Source organism: Lineus longissimus, chromosome 3 (assembly GCF_910592395.1).
Source record: "Lineus longissimus chromosome 3, tnLinLong1.2, whole genome shotgun sequence".
In the NCBI taxonomy this organism is placed as follows: Eukaryota; Metazoa; Nemertea; class Pilidiophora; order Heteronemertea; family Lineidae; genus Lineus; species Lineus longissimus.
The window spans coordinates 7081735-7103229 of NC_088310.1; the positions used below are offsets into that span (position 1 = coordinate 7081735).

The 21495-nt window shown below is 40.0% G+C and overlaps 1 protein-coding gene across 9 annotated transcripts in view; it reads right to left on the reverse strand.

Annotated features, from left to right (window-relative positions):
• Positions 1–20984, reverse strand: part of LOC135485613 (spectrin beta chain, non-erythrocytic 2-like) — a 78500-nt gene extending 57516 nt beyond the window's left edge. For 8 of the 9 annotated variants that reach the window (XM_064767838.1, XM_064767835.1, XM_064767836.1 and 5 more), the window contains exons 1-13: positions 20882–20984; positions 20328–20394; positions 10329–10463; positions 8636–8803; positions 8241–8357; positions 6930–7006; positions 5971–6051; positions 5563–5678; positions 5106–5218; positions 4273–4460; positions 2301–2483; positions 1612–1786; positions 1148–1230 (exon numbers count right to left, since the gene is read on the reverse strand). In XM_064767838.1, the coding sequence (XP_064623908.1) occupies positions 1148–1230; positions 1612–1786; positions 2301–2483; positions 4273–4460; positions 5106–5218; positions 5563–5678; positions 5971–6051; positions 6930–7006; positions 8241–8357; positions 8636–8803; positions 10329–10457 (1430 nt within the window). In that variant the 5' untranslated portion in view covers positions 10458–10463; positions 20328–20394; positions 20882–20984. Of the gene's footprint in view, positions 1–1147; positions 1231–1611; positions 1787–2300; positions 2484–4272; positions 4461–5105; positions 5219–5562; positions 5679–5970; positions 6052–6929; positions 7007–8240; positions 8358–8635; positions 8804–10328; positions 10464–14337; positions 14404–20327; positions 20395–20881 lie in introns of those variants that run through there. The other variant, XM_064767834.1, reaches the window with a different exon arrangement.
• Positions 20985–21495: the final 511 nt, after the last annotated feature.

Genomic DNA, 21495 nt, shown 5'->3' on the forward strand with positions numbered 1-21495 from the left:
ACCTGGGAAGTTAACCTTGGATAGACCAGCATCCCAGTCAGGGGGAGTACTAAATACTTCTTAATGCTATAGAAACCGAGATAAGCTACGTCTGGATGAGCCGGATAAATTTGTATCATTCAGGTCACAGTTTCTGAGTGAAGGCAGCTGTTATCAATATCTTTTTTTCAGGAAACAAAGCATGTAGCAACGGATAGTAACAGATTTGGAGAGAGCGTGAACAAAATAGTTTGGCAATAGTCTTTCTGCTAACTCCAAAACAAGCAGAAAAGCCTTCAAGAGTCGTCATGTTGTTCAGAACAACATGTACAGCTGACTAAGTTCAGAATCATTATAAAGAGCATTAGCTTCTTTATACAAATGCTTTTACTTGGCAAAAGATACTGCAGCTGTGTTCAAGACAGATATAATCACAGAAGTCTTTCAAGCAGGTCGAGTGAGAAAGTAGATTTCAAACCTGTCCACCAGTCTGCTTTAAGTAAAGTAAGTCAGTTGTATAAATGGGATACAAAAGGTTGCGTATCCATTGCCTATTCACTGGTGCAGTTTTTTCCCTGTTTCGTGTTCGCCTGTGAGCTTGTGACGCACCCACACGCAAAATGGTTGAATTATTCGACGTTCCCATTGGTTTTGACAGGGAGCAAGCAATGGGGACCATGGGAATGACGCCAGAGGTTCACAAGCTCACAAGATCACAGTCTATGGACATGCAGTCTAAGAAAGGGCACAGTTGTGTGGCGGCATCGAGGTTGAACCAGAAGATCTCACCAGTGAAAAGAGGACGGCAATAATGACAGTTGGTACTGTTTTATCAAATCCTTGGGACAGAAGTCGACACAACCCTTTGGAATTGTCATTCCATTCACTGAAAACCTGTAAAAATCATCACATGCCTAGCTATTAAAAGGTACTGGTTGACCATTAAGGTCTCTCTCTATCTCTTATTGACTCATCACCAGGGAGTAGTCAACAAGACCTTCTACAACGGCCAAATTTGTGATGTGGCTCATGACTTCACCGAACATGACTCTTATGACTAGAGCATATGTTGAACCTCACACAATATGACTTCAAACCTCAGGCAAATTATGACATCATTATTCGACATCATATTCTTGGCAGTCTATTCTACAGTAGTTAGACCTACTTTTGTTTTGTCTTGTCCTTTCCGTGATAATTCCCGTGCACCAGTTCTCTGGCGATGCCCGACAGCATAGCAAATCTGTCTTTCTGCAATGAAGGGAAATAAAAGAATGAGACATTCCATCCAAGCAAAAGACTTGCTTTACTACATGCATTTTCAATTAAAATTCAAACAAAACTTTCTACAATCGACAAAATTTGCAAAATTTGAGAATCGCCTCGGACATGGATTAAAATTATGCACTGTAAAGTTCTAATGACAAATACAGTTTTAATGCATATGTGCCGAGAAGTATCGTATTATTTTTGTTTCATGCAACTTATCATATTATGCGACTAATCAAAACATCAACGACAGTGGTAAAACTACCAATAGTTCAGAATTTACAACAATTTGATTTAAAAGCGTTGACGTGGCCAATGTTGACCACGATATCATTGAATTGAAGCAAACACCACGCCACGTACCCTAGACAAAATGTCTGCGCTGATGGCCTCATGTTTCTTGAGAGCGGCCTCCACTTGTTGGGAGTTCTCACCAACATTATGGTCATGTAACACGTTTGCCATGTCATTCAGCCATGTCTCGCGTAGTGTCGCCTTCCTCTCGAACTTCTGGGCTAATTGTTCTAGTCGCTCTTGTCTGAAAGAATCAATACAAAAAGGAATAAGTTCTTATATTCTTCTACTTCTTCATCATCTTCTACGTTAGTCCTTATGTTCAATTGTTGGCATGACAATGATTGGCGCTAAATTGGTTATTGACTACATCCGTAGATCTAAACAGACGTTTTAATTGCCATGACATATACCCAAAAGGTTGGATGTCCCCTTCAAAGACCCATGTGAAGAGCCAGGACTTGTTTCAACATATCTGGCTTGTGAAGAAAGCAGCAGCAAGTCTGGTGAGCCTCGAACCTCTTCAGTTCTCTTCTAAAAATACCAGTGATGCCTTCTGATAAAACGGACTTGACATCAGAAGACACCTCCCTTAGGGGACACCCTCTCTATTAAGGACACTAGTTTTGGTCACAAATCAGTTGCCCCCATTCACTTTGACCTCTTTAATCAGAACATCTCTCTATTAACACGATTAATGACAGCATTTGTCAGTCCTGAGGGTATCCTTCATAAGGAGGTTCTACTGGATTAGGTACCTCATAAGCTCCTCCCTGAGTGCAATCTCTCGGCCATGCTCAGCCTTCTCCAGGTTCATCCAAGCACTCTCTATGTCGTGAATCAGCAGGCCTTCAGGTGGGATGAACATGCGCTGGTGGTTGGCCTTCTGTTTGGCGTAAATACTGAATAATAACGCTTCGACGTTACCTCGTTCTTTGTACCTGAAAAAAGGAGAGAGATGGTCAGAAAATTACAAAGTCTTTATCAAGAACATAAATAATGTCATCAAATCGCTCAAACTTAAAGGGTGCCAGCTTGTTATGTAATCACTTGCCAGTCCCTCCATTTGCTGCAGAAACATGATAAAGAAAACATTAGTCTGAAGAGGGTTAATCAAGTATCACTGCTGACCTCAACCTCATGTCAAAAGCATTCTCATATCATTCACCGCAGAGATTAAAATGTGTGCCTAACGTAATCTGAGCCACAGGGGAGCAAATATTGCCGGGACATTAAGGCAATAAAAGTGAAGCTTAAAGTAAACAATCTTCCTATGACAAGAAGTTTATCTACATTGGCTCCAGTGTGGTTGTCGTTTCGATCCCCCACGGACAGTCAGTGGTTTAAGGACAGCACAACAGAGTTTTTACCGGGAAGGAATCAGAATAACCATAATGAAAGTATAACATCATAATGTACATGTTAAGTACAGGATAACCTTCAAGGTCCTCCTTCTATTATTTAAGGCCCTCCAGGGTAATGCCCCTCAGTGCCTGGTTGATATGGTCAAAGTCAGGCAACCATTGTCTACTCGCAGACTCCGTAGCGACTCAGATTTACTACTTGTGGTACCAGCTACGTGCTGCGTAACTTTTGGTGACCGGACGTTTCGCTCGGCTGCCCCCAAGCTATGGAACAATCTTCCATGTAACATACGTTTGGCAAGTAACATCGGCCAGTTCATCTTTTTAGGGAGTGTTTTGCATTGTAAAGCGCTCGAGAATATGCCTTGCACAATTCGAGCGCTAAAGAAATTCTCTTATATATTATTATCATGTACATTTTAACACTAGCCACTATTCTAGACAGTCACTGAGGAACTCTTGGGACATCAATCCTTGTCACTATGATAATAAATATACTACATGTATTAGACATTCATGGTATATTCGGAAGAAATGAGTGTCCAACAGATCATTTATTTATTCTGGCCTTAAATTTGTGTATCAGTGTACTACCAGTAGATATTCATGTGATAATGATCTATAGACTTTATCCCTCATGGTATTCAGGTTAATCTCTTGAGGATTTCAAACATAAGCCGCACTTACACCACCTGAAAATGGACCACCAATCTTGGTTCGGGAACCAATGCCGCACCATCGAAAATCCACCAAGCGCTTACACCAGCGCTGCAGCTAGTTATAAAATCCGGCTACAGATGGCGCGCAAACAATAAGCAGAACGCGGAAAGCCTTGGCAGAAAGCGCCATTTCGAAAGCGCCGCCTGGAGCCGAACCATCTAACTAGCTAATTGCCGATCCATTTGCGCTTACACTACGACAAAGCCGAACTTTTAACAAGCCGGGCGAATTTGGACCATCAAGCTTGGTGGGACAAATTCGCGCGGCAATTTGTATCGGCAATGGATTGCCGAACCAATTTGTCGCGGCAATGTGGTGGTGTAAGTGCAATTGGTCCACCAATATTTCGTGGTGTAAGCGCAGCTATAATCCCAAAGAATCAACAATGAGTTCTTCATGACCAAAGCAGATAATTTAATCGTTATAATTTCTCATGTAAACAAAATTGAAAGTGAAGAAAAGTAGCACCTTTGAAGTTTTATTTGCAATAAATAATGCCTTAGGCCTACAATGACATGTTAAGGTGAACCACTCCGAACAGACTAAAGTTACTGTTAGTTTTAGAAAATGCAGCTTTTAAGTGTAAAAACACACTTGATATCGCTGATCACACAACCACAATGATATCTCCAGCTACTCGACTTACTTTGGTGGTTTCTCACAAGTCCTGTAGTCCTTGAACTTGGCAAGTTCTCCTTGGATCTCATCGAGGGCGTTGGGGAAGTTTCTGTCCGACAGCGCCTTGATCGTGGCGTAGATCCAGTTCAGCAGTTTCTTCACCTGGTCTAAGTAGTCTTCTGTCATGTCGTCAATGTCCATCAAGGCGTTCATAACCTGAAGGGAAACAAAATCGAAATATTTTGATTGCAAATTTTTTCATCATTATCACAGTGGCCCTTTGCCTGTGGGGTAAGCAGGGTATCATTTCGATCATTTCGAGTCAGTGGACCAAGACTTTTTAATGCGATTCCAGATCCCATGAAGGACTTAGAGCGTGTGTCAACTTTCAGACAATCACGTAAAACCCATTTGTTCCGCGAAGCCTTTAGTTGGTAGCTACATAGACTTATATTCCGAATGTGCCATCTATGTTTTAGAGACTCAATTTTTTTTAATCAATCTGTTTTACCACTATCAAACTGTTTTAAATCCAAATATTTGCTTCTAACTCCACTGTAAAGTGCCTTGGAGCATGCTTAGCTTGTACAAGGCACTATAATATCCGGAATTTATTATTATTATTATTATTATATCTGGTACTGTCTGTTTTCTCTCTAAAAGCGGCTATGTGACTGATGGAATGTTGTAATGTCTTCCTCCCATCTGCCTTGGGAGTGCCACAGCCCAGAGGAGCTCCTCCACCTATGGGTTGAAGCCAATAACAATTGACCACTAGGCCATAATCATGACTTCCACAATAATCACCACTGAGGCATGCTGCAGGGACATTGTCGTAAGATGCATTCCTGCTGAACCTACCTTGGCAATTCTCTTTCCACCAGTCTTCTCATGCTTCATTTTGGCAAAGTAATGGTAGTAGGCCGAAACATACGTCATGATGGACTTATCATCAGGTTTCTCCACATTGACGTCTGCAATAAAAGCAAATAAAAAACTTGATGACACTGTAGGGTATAATCCACAAAGGTAAACAGATGTGGTCCAGGTTATTGTATCTGAAGTCAGAGGACTGTCGCAAAAGTGGTAGAATGTATATTCCTCTTGTCAATATTTTCAGTCAGCGTGAGGAGATTGACTTTGCACAGATTTCCTCTTCAGTTTTTGATCTGAATGCTTCTTTTCTAAAGGGGCATCCAAGTTTGTGATGTGTTTGTGTTGCAAAACAGATACATTTAACACATGTACCAGTCACAGACAACCTATCCTCACCTCCACCCCCATGGCATCTACGATAATACACTTTACACAGACTTACCCTCTGCGTCCAAGAGGGGATGGATCCCCAGCTCATTTTGTGCAACTGAGAATGCGTTGTTCAAATTTTCGATATGTTCGGAGGGAATCAGCTCATCATAGTCAATCAAGTCGGGTCTGAAAAAAGATTATAAAAGCTGATGTCGGAACAAAACATTGAACAAAGGTGGTTTTGTTTAATTATAAGAAGGCTGAACACTGGTTAAGGATATAATTTACAACTCAGGACTCACAATTTCATAAGGTCTAGGATGTCAGTTTTGGACATGTTGTGACATCAAACACAATAAACATCACCAATAAAGTCGCAGGGTGGGGGGGGGGTCACCTATGATATCAGACTACTTGTCTGTTTGTAGCAATTCCAGTGAAGTGTCTTGCCTAACTTCGGCGCTTTCCCTCGACTTACCTGTGAGCATGAACGAGGGCATTGAAAGCCATACCATTCCTCCAACTGGAGCTGAAGTTGTCAATCTTGACATGTGGATACCTGAAGACAGAAACCATTGGTAATTACAAACAACTTGTGCATTCGCATCTCAAAACTTAATCACAGATGCCAAAATCTGTTCTGCCAAATTCTGCTAGTTAAAAGAGACGTCAAGATTGACTAAACAAAGTTAAGTCTAGATGAATATCTAGCAAAGCCAAAATACTACAATGGGTGGGGGTGAAAGGGAATTACATTGTGCTTTCTAGGAAGAAAACAAGAATTATCAAAATGCGATTCTGGATTCCAATATTATTATTAGGTTTTTTTTGCATTTAATCAAGGACTACATATAACAGAGATCACAAATTCACAAATACTAAAGGGAATTTAATGGAAGTGTACTTGACCTAATTATAACTGGAACTATACTGATACAATACATATTGTGAAGGGAGGGGGAAAAATACTGAATTGAAAACGATAGCTAACATTTAGACTGGTCAAACTTGGGTCATCATTGTATTACCTATTGAGCCTTTTATTGCAAAAAAATTAAGTAAACTGATGACGTTGATATACTGAAAAGACCATATCTCTGCCTCTTAAAATTCGCAGTGAGTCAGTTCATAAGAAATGGTGCTTGAAAAAATTACTCAAAAATAGCAACCTCTTATTATTACAAGTTGATAACATTTAGGTGGAGGAATTCTAGATTACACCCCCACATCTTGATGGCCCAGCCCGCTATTGACACAGACAACAATGTCTTATTACTTGACATAAATAGCTCATCTGAACAGATATAGTTTCATTTCTTGAAAATGGATGCATGTTTGAATGATAGATCAACTGATCAATGTGAAAAATATCAAGGTGATTTCTACATGTGGATTCTTTGCTGTGCACATCACAGACAGAAATGAAACAATCCTTACCCAGCGGTTTTTCTCTGGCACCAAAGAAGCAAGGCTTCCTTCGCCGATTTCTTCTCACTGCTTTCATCTTCCTCATCCTGAAAGATACGAAATTGGTCTCATTAAAGTGTGCAAACGGGATTGATTACTTGAACAACCATCAGCTTTTTCATATTTCAGAGATACCATTATTCTGAGGCCTGTCCCAATCAACTGCTCATATCAAGTCATGTCCTTCTCAAGGCTCTCAGGTCCCCCCCAGTTGGCACAGTTGTCCCCTTGCATTTGGTTCAGAAGGACAACAGAGGATAGATGGCTCGCACAGACAATATATCGCAATCCAAGTCAAGGGACTACACTCCCCCCTTTAGTACATTTTCTTGAGAATTTCAGTGGAACCTCCATTACCAGACACCCCTCTAAAGGACAACCTCTCTATCAAGGATGAAGGATTTGGTAACAAATTGGTCGTTTCCATTGAATTTGACCTGTGTTATCAAGACACCTCTCTATTCAGGACAACATCGGTCAGTCTCAAGGGTGTCCTTTATAGAGAGGTTCAACAGTAAATGCACAGTCCCTCATGTCATGTTGCCTTATGTTTACTTCATTTGAGCGAGGTGTACAGACTTTCCTCTCGACTCTGATATTGTTTGCATACAAGGCCCTTCCGTGTTAACTTCTATGTACCCTTCGGGCGATTTCTCAATATAGATCAAGCCTTCATTCAGTAGGCCTACATTAAGGATTGCACACAGTGGAACATGTTCCAAAACAGGCAACCCTAGGCCTATCCCATCAACATTGAGTGGGCGAGTGTACACACAGTAGGCCTCGGACAATGGCAAGAAGCCAGCCCTTTAGTTGACACACCACTGAAGCAGAAAGTTAGAAGGCATTCCTCAATCAAGTCAAAGGTATGCTTCGAACCCACACTGAGAAATTCCCAGCGGTGATTTAGGAAAAAGAGATCCGCATGTACACCAATGTGAACAAATAACATGTTTTCATAGAAATAATCTAGGTCAAAGCCCCAGACATTCTTGCACTTTTTGACAGAGGGCCGCAACTGGGTCCATGGTAAAATTTCTCTAAAGAATTTTCACCGATAGACATTTCGGCAACATTGAAGCTTCAATTTCACCATATGCACTGTGTCAACTTTGCCAATGGAATGTAAATAACATATTCTCGCCATATATAGCCAGCTTTTTGGCGGTGCTATAGTCGGGTTTCACACTACCCTGGGAGCCTGTCCCGAGGAATTCAGAAAATCAACGACAAATGTCCAAGATATAATATTTGCGCAGTGGGAAGACTAGCGAGACTTACAATTTCAATCTGAATATCCTGAATTTGAAACCTCAGAATTATTGTCCAGATAAGACCGAGGATAAGACGGGGGTTACCATCTACGATATCTTCAGCACCAATACTTTCGACACGGACCTGAAGGCAAAGAAAAATGAAATTGGATTAACAATGCACTCTCGTTCTTGTTCTTCCCCTTCTTTTTCTTCTTTGCATCTGCGAGGGAGTCACTCTCAAAAATGTGACAGTATATGCAACAGGAGATTCAGCACTGACCAGTAGACGAAGTTTTGTTTTGCAATTTCTATCAACTTTTAAATTCTAATCAATCAAATTGATTCGATTTAATCAAATGTTAACCTTCAAGGTAGTGAATTTCAAGATTTTGTTTAGATTTCCTGAAAATCGCTGCTTACCTTCGAGGCGATAAATTTCAAGCTTTTGTTGAGATTTTCTATCTTCTGCACCTTTAGCCGGCCCGCGTTCAGTTTGCCAAGTTTTTCACCCGATATAATCTCTAGAAGTTTCAGCAGCATTTTGCCATCTGCGAGGTCTTTGAAGAGGTCCTCGACTTTCAGGTTGACCTGTAAAAAGATCGTAAAATAAAATATGTCAGGTATCACCAAATCAAAGTACTAATAGCACTTTTTTAATCAATGACAAGGTCAACCAAGACGAATTATGATACAGTTTTTGGTAATTAGAGAACATTGCCCATAACATGAATGAACACAGGAATTTTTTAATGAGCAAACCATTGGGAAGCTATCATAACATTGGTGGACTACCTCAATCATGTCAATGAATATTTTACGATGATTGATTACTGCATGCTACACCTTGCTCAAGTATTAGGCAGGGTGTTTCAACAAAGGAAATATGATTATTATTTGATGTGTTACAGTTGTAGAATAATACGATGATGAAATATTTAGGAGTTTAGAAGCACGACGCAAGGCCAGGGACCCTCCAACATGTTTGTTAACTGAAGCGCCATACAAATGTGAGATTTTTATTGCAGTGACCCATGACGATAATTATCGCCATGAAACCTCTTGCACCTAAGTGCATCGATGCCAGTGAGAGTATTAGATCCAACATCGATGGACATGAGCCTAAGAAGGCAAACACGAGCAATATTTTCCTTCTCTTTCTGTCTCCTGAGAAGGAAAACAATTTTTCACAACCTCGATTCTTCAGTGACATCTGACAAGTTCTGCAAGCAAGCGGGCTGCCCCTCAGACAGCCTCAACCACCTAAACAACGTCAACATAGTATTTCAGTCTTGGTCTTGCAAGGGCAGCACAAAACTAGTCTGCATGAGATTCAAACAATTCATGGTAACACTACTCTGTAGTATGTTGGTGTCAAATCTAAACAGCGTCAACATAGTATTTCAGTCTTGGTCTTGCAAGGGCAGCAGAAAACTAGTCTGCATGAGATTCAAACAATTCATGGTAACACTACTCTGCAGTATGTCGGTGTCAAATCACGATTCAAACAATTCATAGTAACACTACTCTGTAGTATGTCGGTGTCAAATCACTTCCAGAAAAGATTAATTCTACGTCACAAATCGAAACATACAAACAACATTACCCTGTTAGCGATCGATAAACTACAGCATAGTGCACACCGGCATCCTCAGAGAACGGCAACTAAATGCTTTTTTTCTGTCAATGATGAAGAGATATTGGTTCCATGACTCATGAGATCCTGGATGTGGTCATCGCTTCAGAAAAGCGACGCTGTGTCATTGAGAAGACATTTGTAACTGAAAGGCGCTTTTTGCTTTACCATGAAGAGGAGACCGAGAGGAGAAATCACGATGCCTGTTGCACGAAGTCACCATTTCTCTAAAGTTTTGGAATGTCTAGTCAAACGAAGTTAGAATGTCCCGACTTCAATGGTTAAGAAGGAGTATCCAAAGTATTAACAGGAATCATTTTCTCTCCCCACTTTCAATTTGGTTGCTCACCAAACGGTGTTATCGACATTTCACCCAAAATCTTGGTTGCCAACTTGGTTTTGGCCAATGTTTTAGCGGTGTTTTTCAACAACTAAATGTACACAGTGACCATCCTCACCAGCAAGCAATCTTCTACCCACCTTGTCCAAGAATGAGTTCATCCATTTTGTAAATGTCTTCTTCTGAATGCGAACCCGCTCCTCCTGAAGGACCTTGATGCGGCCCTTCTCAAACTCGGCAAGGCCGTCCCCCTGCCACAACTTGGACATCTTTCACTGCAAAGACAAAGAGTTTGAAAGGTTTACTCTTCATAGGACAAACATAGTTTCAGAAACTCCATATAAAATGACTCTGAATGCTGGAACAGAAATGTGAATTCCTAAAGTTGGCTCATCATGCAATAAAAGCCCAACATACAGAGAATATCGGCTAATCACAAATGCTTCGACATGTTCGAACCTCCAGGAAAAATCTGAAAAAAAGTGTGTACATGCCAGGACAATCATCAAATCACTTACAAGGACAGATCATTTAGGAAGTCTAACTGAGGTAATCACCATAAACATGCCTAATTCCACCAACTTTTATGGTTTCAATGTCATGTTTATGCATACAAACTAGTCAAGATTGGCCATCCATTTTCGAAGAATTTTAATAACCAAACATTAGACCATCACACGGTGACAGAAATCCAAGCATTGATTTGTCTGCACTCAGGTATTCAGGATATCATCTCAATCAAACTATTTGAAATTCCAATCAACACTCAAAGAGGTCAATTTGCTTAAATTGGCACGGCTGCATGCATATTAAATTAAGAGAATGTGGGGATTAGAATGTACATTAGTCTCAAGAAGTGGGCTAGAGATAAAATAGAGCACCACTCTATATGCCATTCAAATAAAGGTAAACTAACATAATTTTTTCGGTTTAATTGATCGAAATTCCTGCGAGATTGTGCACACCAAAAGTATTCCCTCTGCAAGTACATCCAAATCATCAGAAATTAAAGCCAGGCATGCACCATTTTATTTCAAATTCACAATATCTATCTTTCACCACAAGTGCGGAGTTTGAAATCAAGGAGTTGGTCTTCATACAATATCTCAGCCGGGAGCAAAAGAAATCACTTAAGGTCCTTTTATCAATGTTAACCGAAGTCAATCCAATGTATTGATCACTAAACTTCCCATTATCGAGTAACTGCAATGTACATTTTTGATAATCGAGGCCACCCACATACCTCCGCAATCTATTCTGAGATGTGTGCATTTTGTAAACCCCAATTATCAAAACCAATACTGGCTTCAACTTTCTTGATCGATATACCATGTTGTTCCATATAGCTTTGGATTTGGAGTGGCTCAAATAAAGACAGTTTTAACCCTTCAGATTCTATTACTACACTTGGGACTTCCTACTTATGTAAATGCAGTAGCTTCATAAAACTGCCAAACCACGATGTATAAATCATACCCACAATTCATAGCAAGCACCTACAATAGAGGTACAGTGGAACCTCCGTTAGCAGACACCTCTCTATTAAGGACAACCTGTCTTTTAAGGACACTAGTTTTGGTCCCAGACTGGTTCTTTCCATTCAATTTGATCTCTCTTATCAGGATACCTCTAAAAGGACAGCAATTTTTAGTTTCAAGGATGTCCTTACTAGAGAGGTTCTAGTCTACTTTATATCATAGTTTTGCCACTGATGATAGCCTTTGAAAGACCCTATTCAGGCTTCAGTGTGTCAACAACACTCAGTGTGTATATGAAAAAAAACCTAGAGGCGTGATGTGGTTAAAGTAACATCACTGTGTGACCTGGGCAAAAGAATTTGCTTCTAGTCATCAAGATAGCCGGGTATAATGGCATGAATGGTATTTAGAGGGACACATCGAAAACTCCTTGGAACTAGAAGGAGGAAACACCGTCATTTCGAGAACCAGACTTCTTGGGGGTTCAACTTGATCAATGGTGACAACCTTGGACCAAATATGTGTCTTCATAGAGGGGCTTTACAAACTCTTTGTAGGTCTCGCTAAAGGACACTTTATGTACAGTATAGCTCCATGAAGTTGTGCTATAGTATCATACCAGCTAGTAGATGAGAGGACTCCATATAACGGCTTCCATTAAGGGAGGTTCTACTATCTATCAGGGGCCTCCAAAAAAAGTTATTTAATACCTTAAATGCCTTATCACAGATAATGAATAACTGCTCGACCATTATATGATGGGACAGTTCCTCAATTGAATGACATTGAATTCATTACATACCATAGCAGTTAATTGCGTACTTGACATAGTTAATTAGTTCCTGAATACTTCCATTTGATAATTGTCCTTGTCGGTTCATGGTTAAGACTTTTAAATGTTAGAATGCCTGACTCAAGCAGAACACTAGCCAATTTGCTTACTGCATGGTTAGGTGTGAATGTTTTGAACGAGAGACCATAGGAAACAGAGTCTATCATACTCGGATAGGCAGAGCGTTACTACTATAAAACTTAAGGGTATGAGAAGTTGATGGAGAGATTGTCACCTGAGAGGATTACTGATGAAACAAAGACCATCTGACCTATCCAGTTCCTCAGACAAAACCAGCAGGTTTGCCAAAAAACTTCACAAACAAAATTATGATTTAAGCAAGAATCTTCGGTACCTAACCCACATGCAATGACCAAAAATGCGGAATTTGATGACAAACTCAAATAATTTATTCATCGATCTAGTTGTTTATGGTGTGACCCCATTTTGAGGTGAATCATTTGTGCCCATTCCCAAAATCACTGAATTGTACTCTAACCTGTCTTAACAATACAGTTATTTTTTCATAACCACATTTTGAGATACCGTGGTGATTTTCAGAGCATGACGATGTTTTGAGATGGTGATGAACCATCTTGTGCTTGCCAGGCCACTGAAAGTTGATGTTGTGGTTCTCAGTTGCACTTAAATTTTGACTGCACTAAAGCTGTTCATCTTGCTGATGACAATTTTCCTGCGCCTGATCAACTTTTCAGTTTTCTAATTTCAATTTAATTTGTTTTAAAATTCTGGAACATTGTAGTTTTACTGATGACGAAAGTTTTAGGAAACACTCTTCAATTTCCTGAAAGTGGCTGGCAAGAAACAGGAAATTAAAGTTCTCGGCCCTATTCCTCCCTGTGTTCCGTGGGATGGAGCATGGAGGAGGGTGGGGTTGACCCAAATATTACATTCATGGACAGCTTTTTTTACAAGATTTCTAAAAATGATGGTAAATGGGATGAGGTGAATTGATGGCAAAGCCAGGTTTCAGGATATCTTTTTCAAGATCTTGTTTCATTCTAACTGCAAATGAACTGAGTCAGACTAGAAAAAATATCATTTGAGTCTTACATCACCTGAAGTCAAAGAAGTGACCATTACATAACCCCCTCTCCATGGTACCATGCTTAAAAATAACTTCTACAAAACAGATGTTGAACAGTAACAATTTGTTCCATTGTGTTTTGAAATGTTTGCTGATGCCACCCTACTCTATAGTCTGAAGTCTCAGGTCAAAAATAGACCATAATGGATCAGATGTTTGGACCCTTTCAGCACTGTTGTAAAGAGACAAACGGGCAGTGTTTAAGGTTGGCATAGTTGACTCAGGTGATAAATGATGATGGTGAAGTGAACTATTTCAGAAAACAAAATGTCAAGGAGACAAGCTGCAACATGAATGTGATGCAACTTATGATTTTCAAGAAATGTTACCCAAATCAAGGAAAATCTCTTTGCTCAATGCATGTAACTCTTCTGAAATACACACATGAATTGCAGCATGCAATGGATATGAGGGAAGAACCATGGACCAGAGATAGAGTACAATATCCTCATCCCCTAGTCCTAAATTGGTTGACCAAAGGTCTATACAACGCAGAAGATGACGGCCAAATACATAGTGGCATCGTTATGACGACTGAGGATGCTGGGAAGGAGCATCATCACTAAGCCAGACAATGTACACCCGTCTGACTACACCCAATTACCTGATCAGTCACAACATCGAATGCGCAGACCCGATCTATCACCGTATCTTCCCTTTCACCCGATACCAAAAGCAGAATGGTTGAAAACGGGAATACATCACAGGGTCCACGGAACAGAAGTACCTACCGAATTTAACCGCTGTATCCGTTTTTAGATGTCTTGATCATTACATGATTCACGCATCTCGACACTACGGCAAAACGTAAACAATACACTCTGACAGATCAGAACCGGAACACCGCCAAACGACCTTGAACCCTGGCAAACTCTCAGACACAAAGACCGGCTTTGACTAATCAATCGCCAAGCACCTCACAATGCAGCGCAGTGTATTACAGTGAGTATCACACCTTACATGTGGTACAATACAGGTGGACCACAGTTTGTCGGCGCTGAAGAGCGCTCTTATTTCATTAGATACGCTAAGATTACAGGGTTTGCAAGATTTCATGCCGTTTTTTCAATTGATAATTGGCATTCCTTAACGCTTCAACATGGTTGGTAAATTAGATAAAATCATAATGAATTGTATGCCAAAGACTACAGGGAAAAGGACTTCAACATTGAATTTTGGCTATGTCCCTTGTGGTGTATATAGACTTAATTTATCATTTCAAATAAAATTATACCATGAAAGTCGTCTGAAGTGGCAGTTGAATTTAGTCCTTTTTTTCTAGTGACGAAGATGATTACTGAGGGATTATAGGTCATATAAAGGTCTTGTTTTCTTTCCGAAGACTTTTTGGATAGGGCTGACTGGTCAACAACTAAGGCAGCTCTCTTTGAAGACGGGTAATAATCGGCAAGATGACAGCCTGACCAAGTAGTTCATCCTTGGTGAAAGCAACCACATGGACTCATTCTGACCTCGGGCAAGTCACTTATGACTTACCTCAACTAGCTAATGTCACTACAATGTATAGTATTTATTTTGCAACTTTCCACGTTTAATTTGTCACATCAGGTCATAAGACAACAAAATGATATGAGCAATGGGACCGTGTTTATCAGGAAGGAGACTGGGGCAGCTGCTCAACAGGAAAGCGCTCCTTCATGCAGAATTTTTCCCAAAAGTTGTTTTTGGAAAGCTATTTGGTGATAGCCAAAATACGAGCTGTCGCCACATATTAAGCAGACTTTGAATTATACTACAGTGCATTGGTATTGCCAATTCTGGAACTTCATGAAAGTGCACTGCTACTTTCGCACTGGGTTATCGATTAGTCTGAAATAGTTCACTTCAACAACCATGACAGAACATTCGTAACACTGTTCACCAGACCCTTCTGTTGTAGCACACATGTATGTGTGCATGTAAACTATTCACTTGAGCAGCGTTGAGAATATCTTTTTCAGATAGAGTAGCAATTTTGGTTTGTTTGAGATCATTTGACCAAAAGCTGCTTTTATTCACATGAACTATGAAGGCATTGAAAACTCATTTTGAGAAAGCATTTTACGCAGCCTGTTGTCAAAATTGTCCCTTTAATTGGCCCTAAGTTTCATGGGTTAAAACTTGTATTAATGCCTAACATTGTGATACAAAGCTCCCAGCAAGAATAATTCTCTTCTGATGAGATTACCTATTTTTACCCTCAGGCCTACATGTAATCAGCTAATGGAGTCACTGCTGCTCCAGAACAATGGAATGTCATTGCTTGGGAGTTATTACCAGGTTGATCCACTTACAACATATGCATCGCTATTAGCAACTTGGAGACATCTTATCACAAAGATGCCTTTCTTTATCCACCCCAATTGCCTGGGATGTGATAGGAACTGCCAGGTTGGGGTACAGGGCAGGGCCATCTTTTATGGCAAGGGCAGGGGGCAACTTCCTCCTGGATGTCTCAAAAAATGTCTTTTTCATGCAGATAAGGGACAGATTGGTGTTATTCCCCCCTCTAGAGAGTGGGGTGTGACTTCTTTTCCCTTTTTTTGAATTTTGATTTATCAGCCATACTGCTGGGTGCAACCTGGTGTTTCTAGCCTAGTTTTTAGTCTATGCAGCAAGGGAGAATCCAACACACACATATTGTGATGTGCTTGTACCCCATATCATCTTCGACACACCAAGCATGTTCATCTCGAGTGGAGAGTGAAAGTAAATTTAGACTTCATAGCCAGATTGACCACTCAGCGCAATATATCAAATGATCATGATTTCATTGATTTCTCATTATCAGCATAGACCACATGGTCACTGGATTGATTAAGAAAGGTCGGAAGATGAACGGGGTCAAAAACTAGAAAACAAAGTACAAATAATTCGGATTCAAAAGTCGAAAGCACTGCATTTGAAAAGCTCTCTGCAAACAATAATTTTTTATCACTGTGACCTGTGATAATCAGCAATGCATGACAAGAACACAAAGAGACTGCTTAGCTGCTGGGTTTGATATTAATTGCAGGTCGTGGTGCCAACTGATTCTTGTCACAGGTAGCTGCAACCAATGCAAGTGAGACATTTGTTGCATGTGCTAGTTGCTGCAACAGAAAACGCTTGTCTGCGGGGTGCTTTAGTCGAGTTAGCTTACCCTTTTGGGTTCTTTCTATCAATTCGTCTACTTTGAAATTTCTGTTGAACACATTGTGAAGGCTCTTTAATACGATTCAGTTACCAGGACTCATGTACACCACACTTTGCATGGGTATTGCTCTTTTTACAATTCACGTCACGCAGACCAAATATGTACACTGTACATGTAGGTGGTAGCTCAACACACTCGAAAACATTCCAGGACGAGCTTGAGAATTCGCCCAAATAATGGAATTGATTTCTCCCATACCTTGAAAATAGTCGTACACTACAATGCAATCTAGGCTACCTCATCAGTATAGTACTAAATTATTCCACAGGTGTATGGGTAGAAAATTAGGCAGAGAGGGTGATCAGAAACAAGTCCCATAACTTTGTGTAATGTCACGGTAATTTGTAATGAGTTCACAAGGACGGGCTAACATAAATCCGAAAAAACTAGCACAGAATTTTTCAGACCAGATCATTTTTTGTGCGCATTCACACGGCCGACCAATCTAGACTAACTTGGGTGATGTAGTCTAGGCAAGTTTGGTCCTGTTTATAAATGGTCCAAATGATATCTAAACATATAAAAATGCCAATCCCCCCCCTAAAATAAATAATCATTCGATATCGATCTTGTACAAAACTGGAAGTGGAGAACTTCGAATAAACGGAAGTCAACGGTACACAAATCACAATGCTTTTAGTGAGACATAATAATATTGCTAATGTGGAACTGCCACTTGCCTTATTATTTGCTATCAGGTGATCAACAATTAATTATCGCTCAATCACAGAATATGCAATTACGATCGTGTATTATAAAGGCATTGATTCCGGGGAAGAGAAATGACAGATTTCTGAGCAATTGCCGACTTTTTGCATTATATTTTCATAGTTCAAGACTAATATGAAGGAGAATCCAACCTATTTAATATATCCATGACATTTGTCGGGTAATATTCCAAGTCTAATTTCACAATGGAAATTGGAAATGTTTAGGTTTCCATTTGAATTAGATTTGAAACTTCTAATGTGATACCAGGTAGAGGTATTGCATTCACTATATATTGGAATGTTAGTTGCTCGATCTGTGATCGAAATAACAAAAGGTTCTGTGTGGTATATTTCCAGGCAAATTAATTCAGCAAATGAAGTGGCAATCGAGAAGGGGTCCAAACTCTGAATGCCAGCAAGGTCACTGGCATTAAATTTTCCAAACAATATTTCCCGAACTTGCCATAGGACAAGCGCAACTAGTCTAGCACAAAGACCCTAAATTGCTGCACATGAATGAAGCAATACATCTGATGTGCACTGTGCAAGACTCATAATAGTGAACTTTTGTTCCTTCCGAACCATTTCAAGGTTGAATTTTTTACAGCACATGCACAACACTGAGGAGTCCGGGCCCAATAGCAGAGACCTCCCCCACCCCTATTCGATCTGGCTCAGAACCAAGAGGGTTAAAACTCATCCCCCCCCATAGCATGCAATGAAACAAATTTAAGTTGTTTCAGCTCAGTTCATCTGTAAAATCTATCAAATGAGAACTGAGGAAGAGATGTGCTCACTCGCGCGATTCACCAATTATGGGAATTTGCCGACTTCTCTTCCTGATGCCAGTGAGGCACTAACGAGAATCAAGGGATCAATAAAGCATCGCTGAATTAAAACATGAACAATAATTTCTGCTATCATAATTTTCACAACACCTCTTATTGCCAACGGAATCTCTTTCCAATGAAATGGAAAGAGTGCACTCTGACTCATTCACGATGCCCAATGCAGCAATAAAGATGTCGACATCTGGATGAATCCAAGCTTTCTTTTCTACAATAGATGACATACTTCGACACAACTCATCTTGAATGCAGGATATTTTCTGCACTATCATTATGATGGAGCACTTGCAAGTATTGCTGAGTGAGTGTCTGAAGTGAACAACCAAATTCTAATTCTAAGTTAGAGTATGCATTTAATGCATAAGCATTTAGTATTCACCAAAATGTACACATCGAATTTCTGTACTGTTCCGTGATCTGATAAGAAAAGATATTCATTCTCACACACACAACCGATTTCCACATTTGTATTGTAAAATGGAATGTCATCATTGATAGTTTGAAATCATCAGAGTGACAACAATGTCAATTGTGACAATAATTTTATGACTAGATTTCCCAGAGTGGAGAATTATGCAGAATAATTGAATGACATTCATACGCTAGAGTGAGTTCTCGTATCGTGGGGTGGGTGTTGCTAAAATCTGACCTGACAGGCCCAAAAGGTGAAAACAGAGGGATAAAGAGGAGTGCCCTATGTATGATAGATCACAAATTCTTGAAATATCCATGTGTCATCTTTAAATTTTATTACCAGCAATTAAAATGGTGGTTAAGGGTAAAGGTCAGTCAACGTTTGAAAAGTTATGCCATAGTAGGAACAAAATTTCAAAGCGTTGTTCTGGCCTATTATTTTGACTTAACTGGCTATCATAGGCCTGGTACATGTACATAAGAATAATAGTAGACATGTAGTATTGTCAAAATATAGGATCCTCGGGCCTTGGGAAGGATTACTTAGTCAGCGTTAAAAAATTTAGATTCCAGCAATACATGACACTGTCCCAGAGCATTGGAGAAATTCAATACATTTTGTTAAGGTGTGTGAACTCATGGTATGGACATATTTGGTAAGCTCATACCACCAAGTGTACATACGGGAGGGAACGGTTATATCATTGAACACAATACAATCATTAGAAAGGAATGTGTGCGATTACCTGGTAGCTTATTATGGTCAGCGAAAACTAGGATATGGATCAGCATGGAAAATACTGGGCTCGGGACCCTATTGCGTCAGATTTGTTGACACTTTTGTCAAGGGACGTATGATCTGTTTTTAAAGAGACTCAGAACTCATATCATTATTTAGTTGGAATGCCACAACAGCCATAACAGTGTTAACCGCCTTTGATAATAATCTATCGATCGAATATGAAAATCAAACATTTATTGGTGTTGATAACTTGGACAGCCTAAAAACATCATCTTTTCCAAAAATTTTCACTATCACATGATCTGCTCATTTCGACTATCATCAGTCATCCAGATCTACAAATGGCAGAATTTCAGATGTGACTCACACTAAGAGGATCAGAAATTGTGCCCAAGGGTACACTTGCTTGAAAGTTTTACAATTTTTGAAATGAGACACGAATATAAACAGCCATGACCCAACCTTTTCAAAACTGAAAACTGAAAAAAAGATGTTGGTGCCAATTCTATCTAGTGTTATTTTCTCAATAATTTCTCGAATAAAGTAGATGTTACGCAATACATGACTGCATGACATGAATATAGTTGTATGACATGTACCGGTAAATAGATGGACATGTATGACAGTGCCCAACACTCTCTTGAGCAACCCAGCTCAGCCAAGTTGAATAGCAAATCTACAACCCAACCCAGCCAAGTCATAGCAAATCCAAAGAGGCAAAGACTCCAGCTGAACTTTAGTAAGTCTTCCTCTGAGCACTTGCACTAACCAGCGACCCACTAGACAGTGGTGTACAAGAGAATTGACATACCTTCAATACTTGGAGTGTCGCTCGAATCAAATTGTAAATCCTATGTCCAAGAGAATGAAACCATATCCTGGAGAAGAAAGAGGAAGAGTTAGCTAATGTTTTGCAAGGGTTGGAACAGGCAACACAGACATGACACTTGACAGATGTCATAATGTACTTTCAATGGTATGATCTAGGCCTACTTCACTCTGTACTCAAAATGACTGTCCTGTCTTTGACATAGCAGTGGTGAGACAACAGATTTTAAGACATGGAGGAAAAAGGAATTCATCAGATTGTTGTGGTAAAAATAAACACACGAACACAAATACAGATGTGACACACAATACTGATACAAACAATGGTACTTATTTGACAGATGTCATGATTGTGACGACTGAGAGCAAGGACGAGATGACTGCTGTACAAATCACTGTACATAATGTACACTGTACATAATGTACAAGTGGGTGGGTACCTACAAAAATGAACCAACTTTTCACCTTTCTAACAAAAATTCAACGCATGTCATTCCAATTTCATGAATTGTAAATGTTTAACCATACAGTATTTACCAATATCAAATGTAAGAAAGCGGCTTAAATTCCGGCATGCCAGCGAAAAATCTAATTATCCACCGAAAGACACAGTGATTTCCAACAAAATTCAGATTTTGGCTGGACGTTGTGGTAGTCGTTGAGAATATCTCAAGCACAATCCGTACTTGCCTTGGCTCTCTCCTCGGTTTGCTAGCGACAAGATTTTTGTCTTCGATTGGATGATTGTTCTTGATTGCTGGCGGAGCGGAAATATATAGCACATTCTTAGGGGCATCCGTAGGACCTTTGAGTTTGTCCCAGCTATGGTATGAGCTGCGGTAGTGCCATTGATAATAACCATGTCTTTGAGGATAGGTTTTAGGACATAGCTCAGGAGTGGATTTGAGATAGTGGTTGACAAGGTCTTCTAAGAGGGTTGTGCTATTGTCGTCTTCATGCCCATATAGAATCCGTTCTGGCAATGTTTCTGCACATAAATTAACTCGAATCATTATTTTTCAAAACGTCTGTCCTCAGGTCATCATGTCACAACCAGTCGCCTACCATGCAGCTGGTGCTTCCACCGCGTGTTTGTCGTTGGAACTGCTAAGGGCGGTAACTCACCAGTGACACGTGGTCAGAGGTGTGTG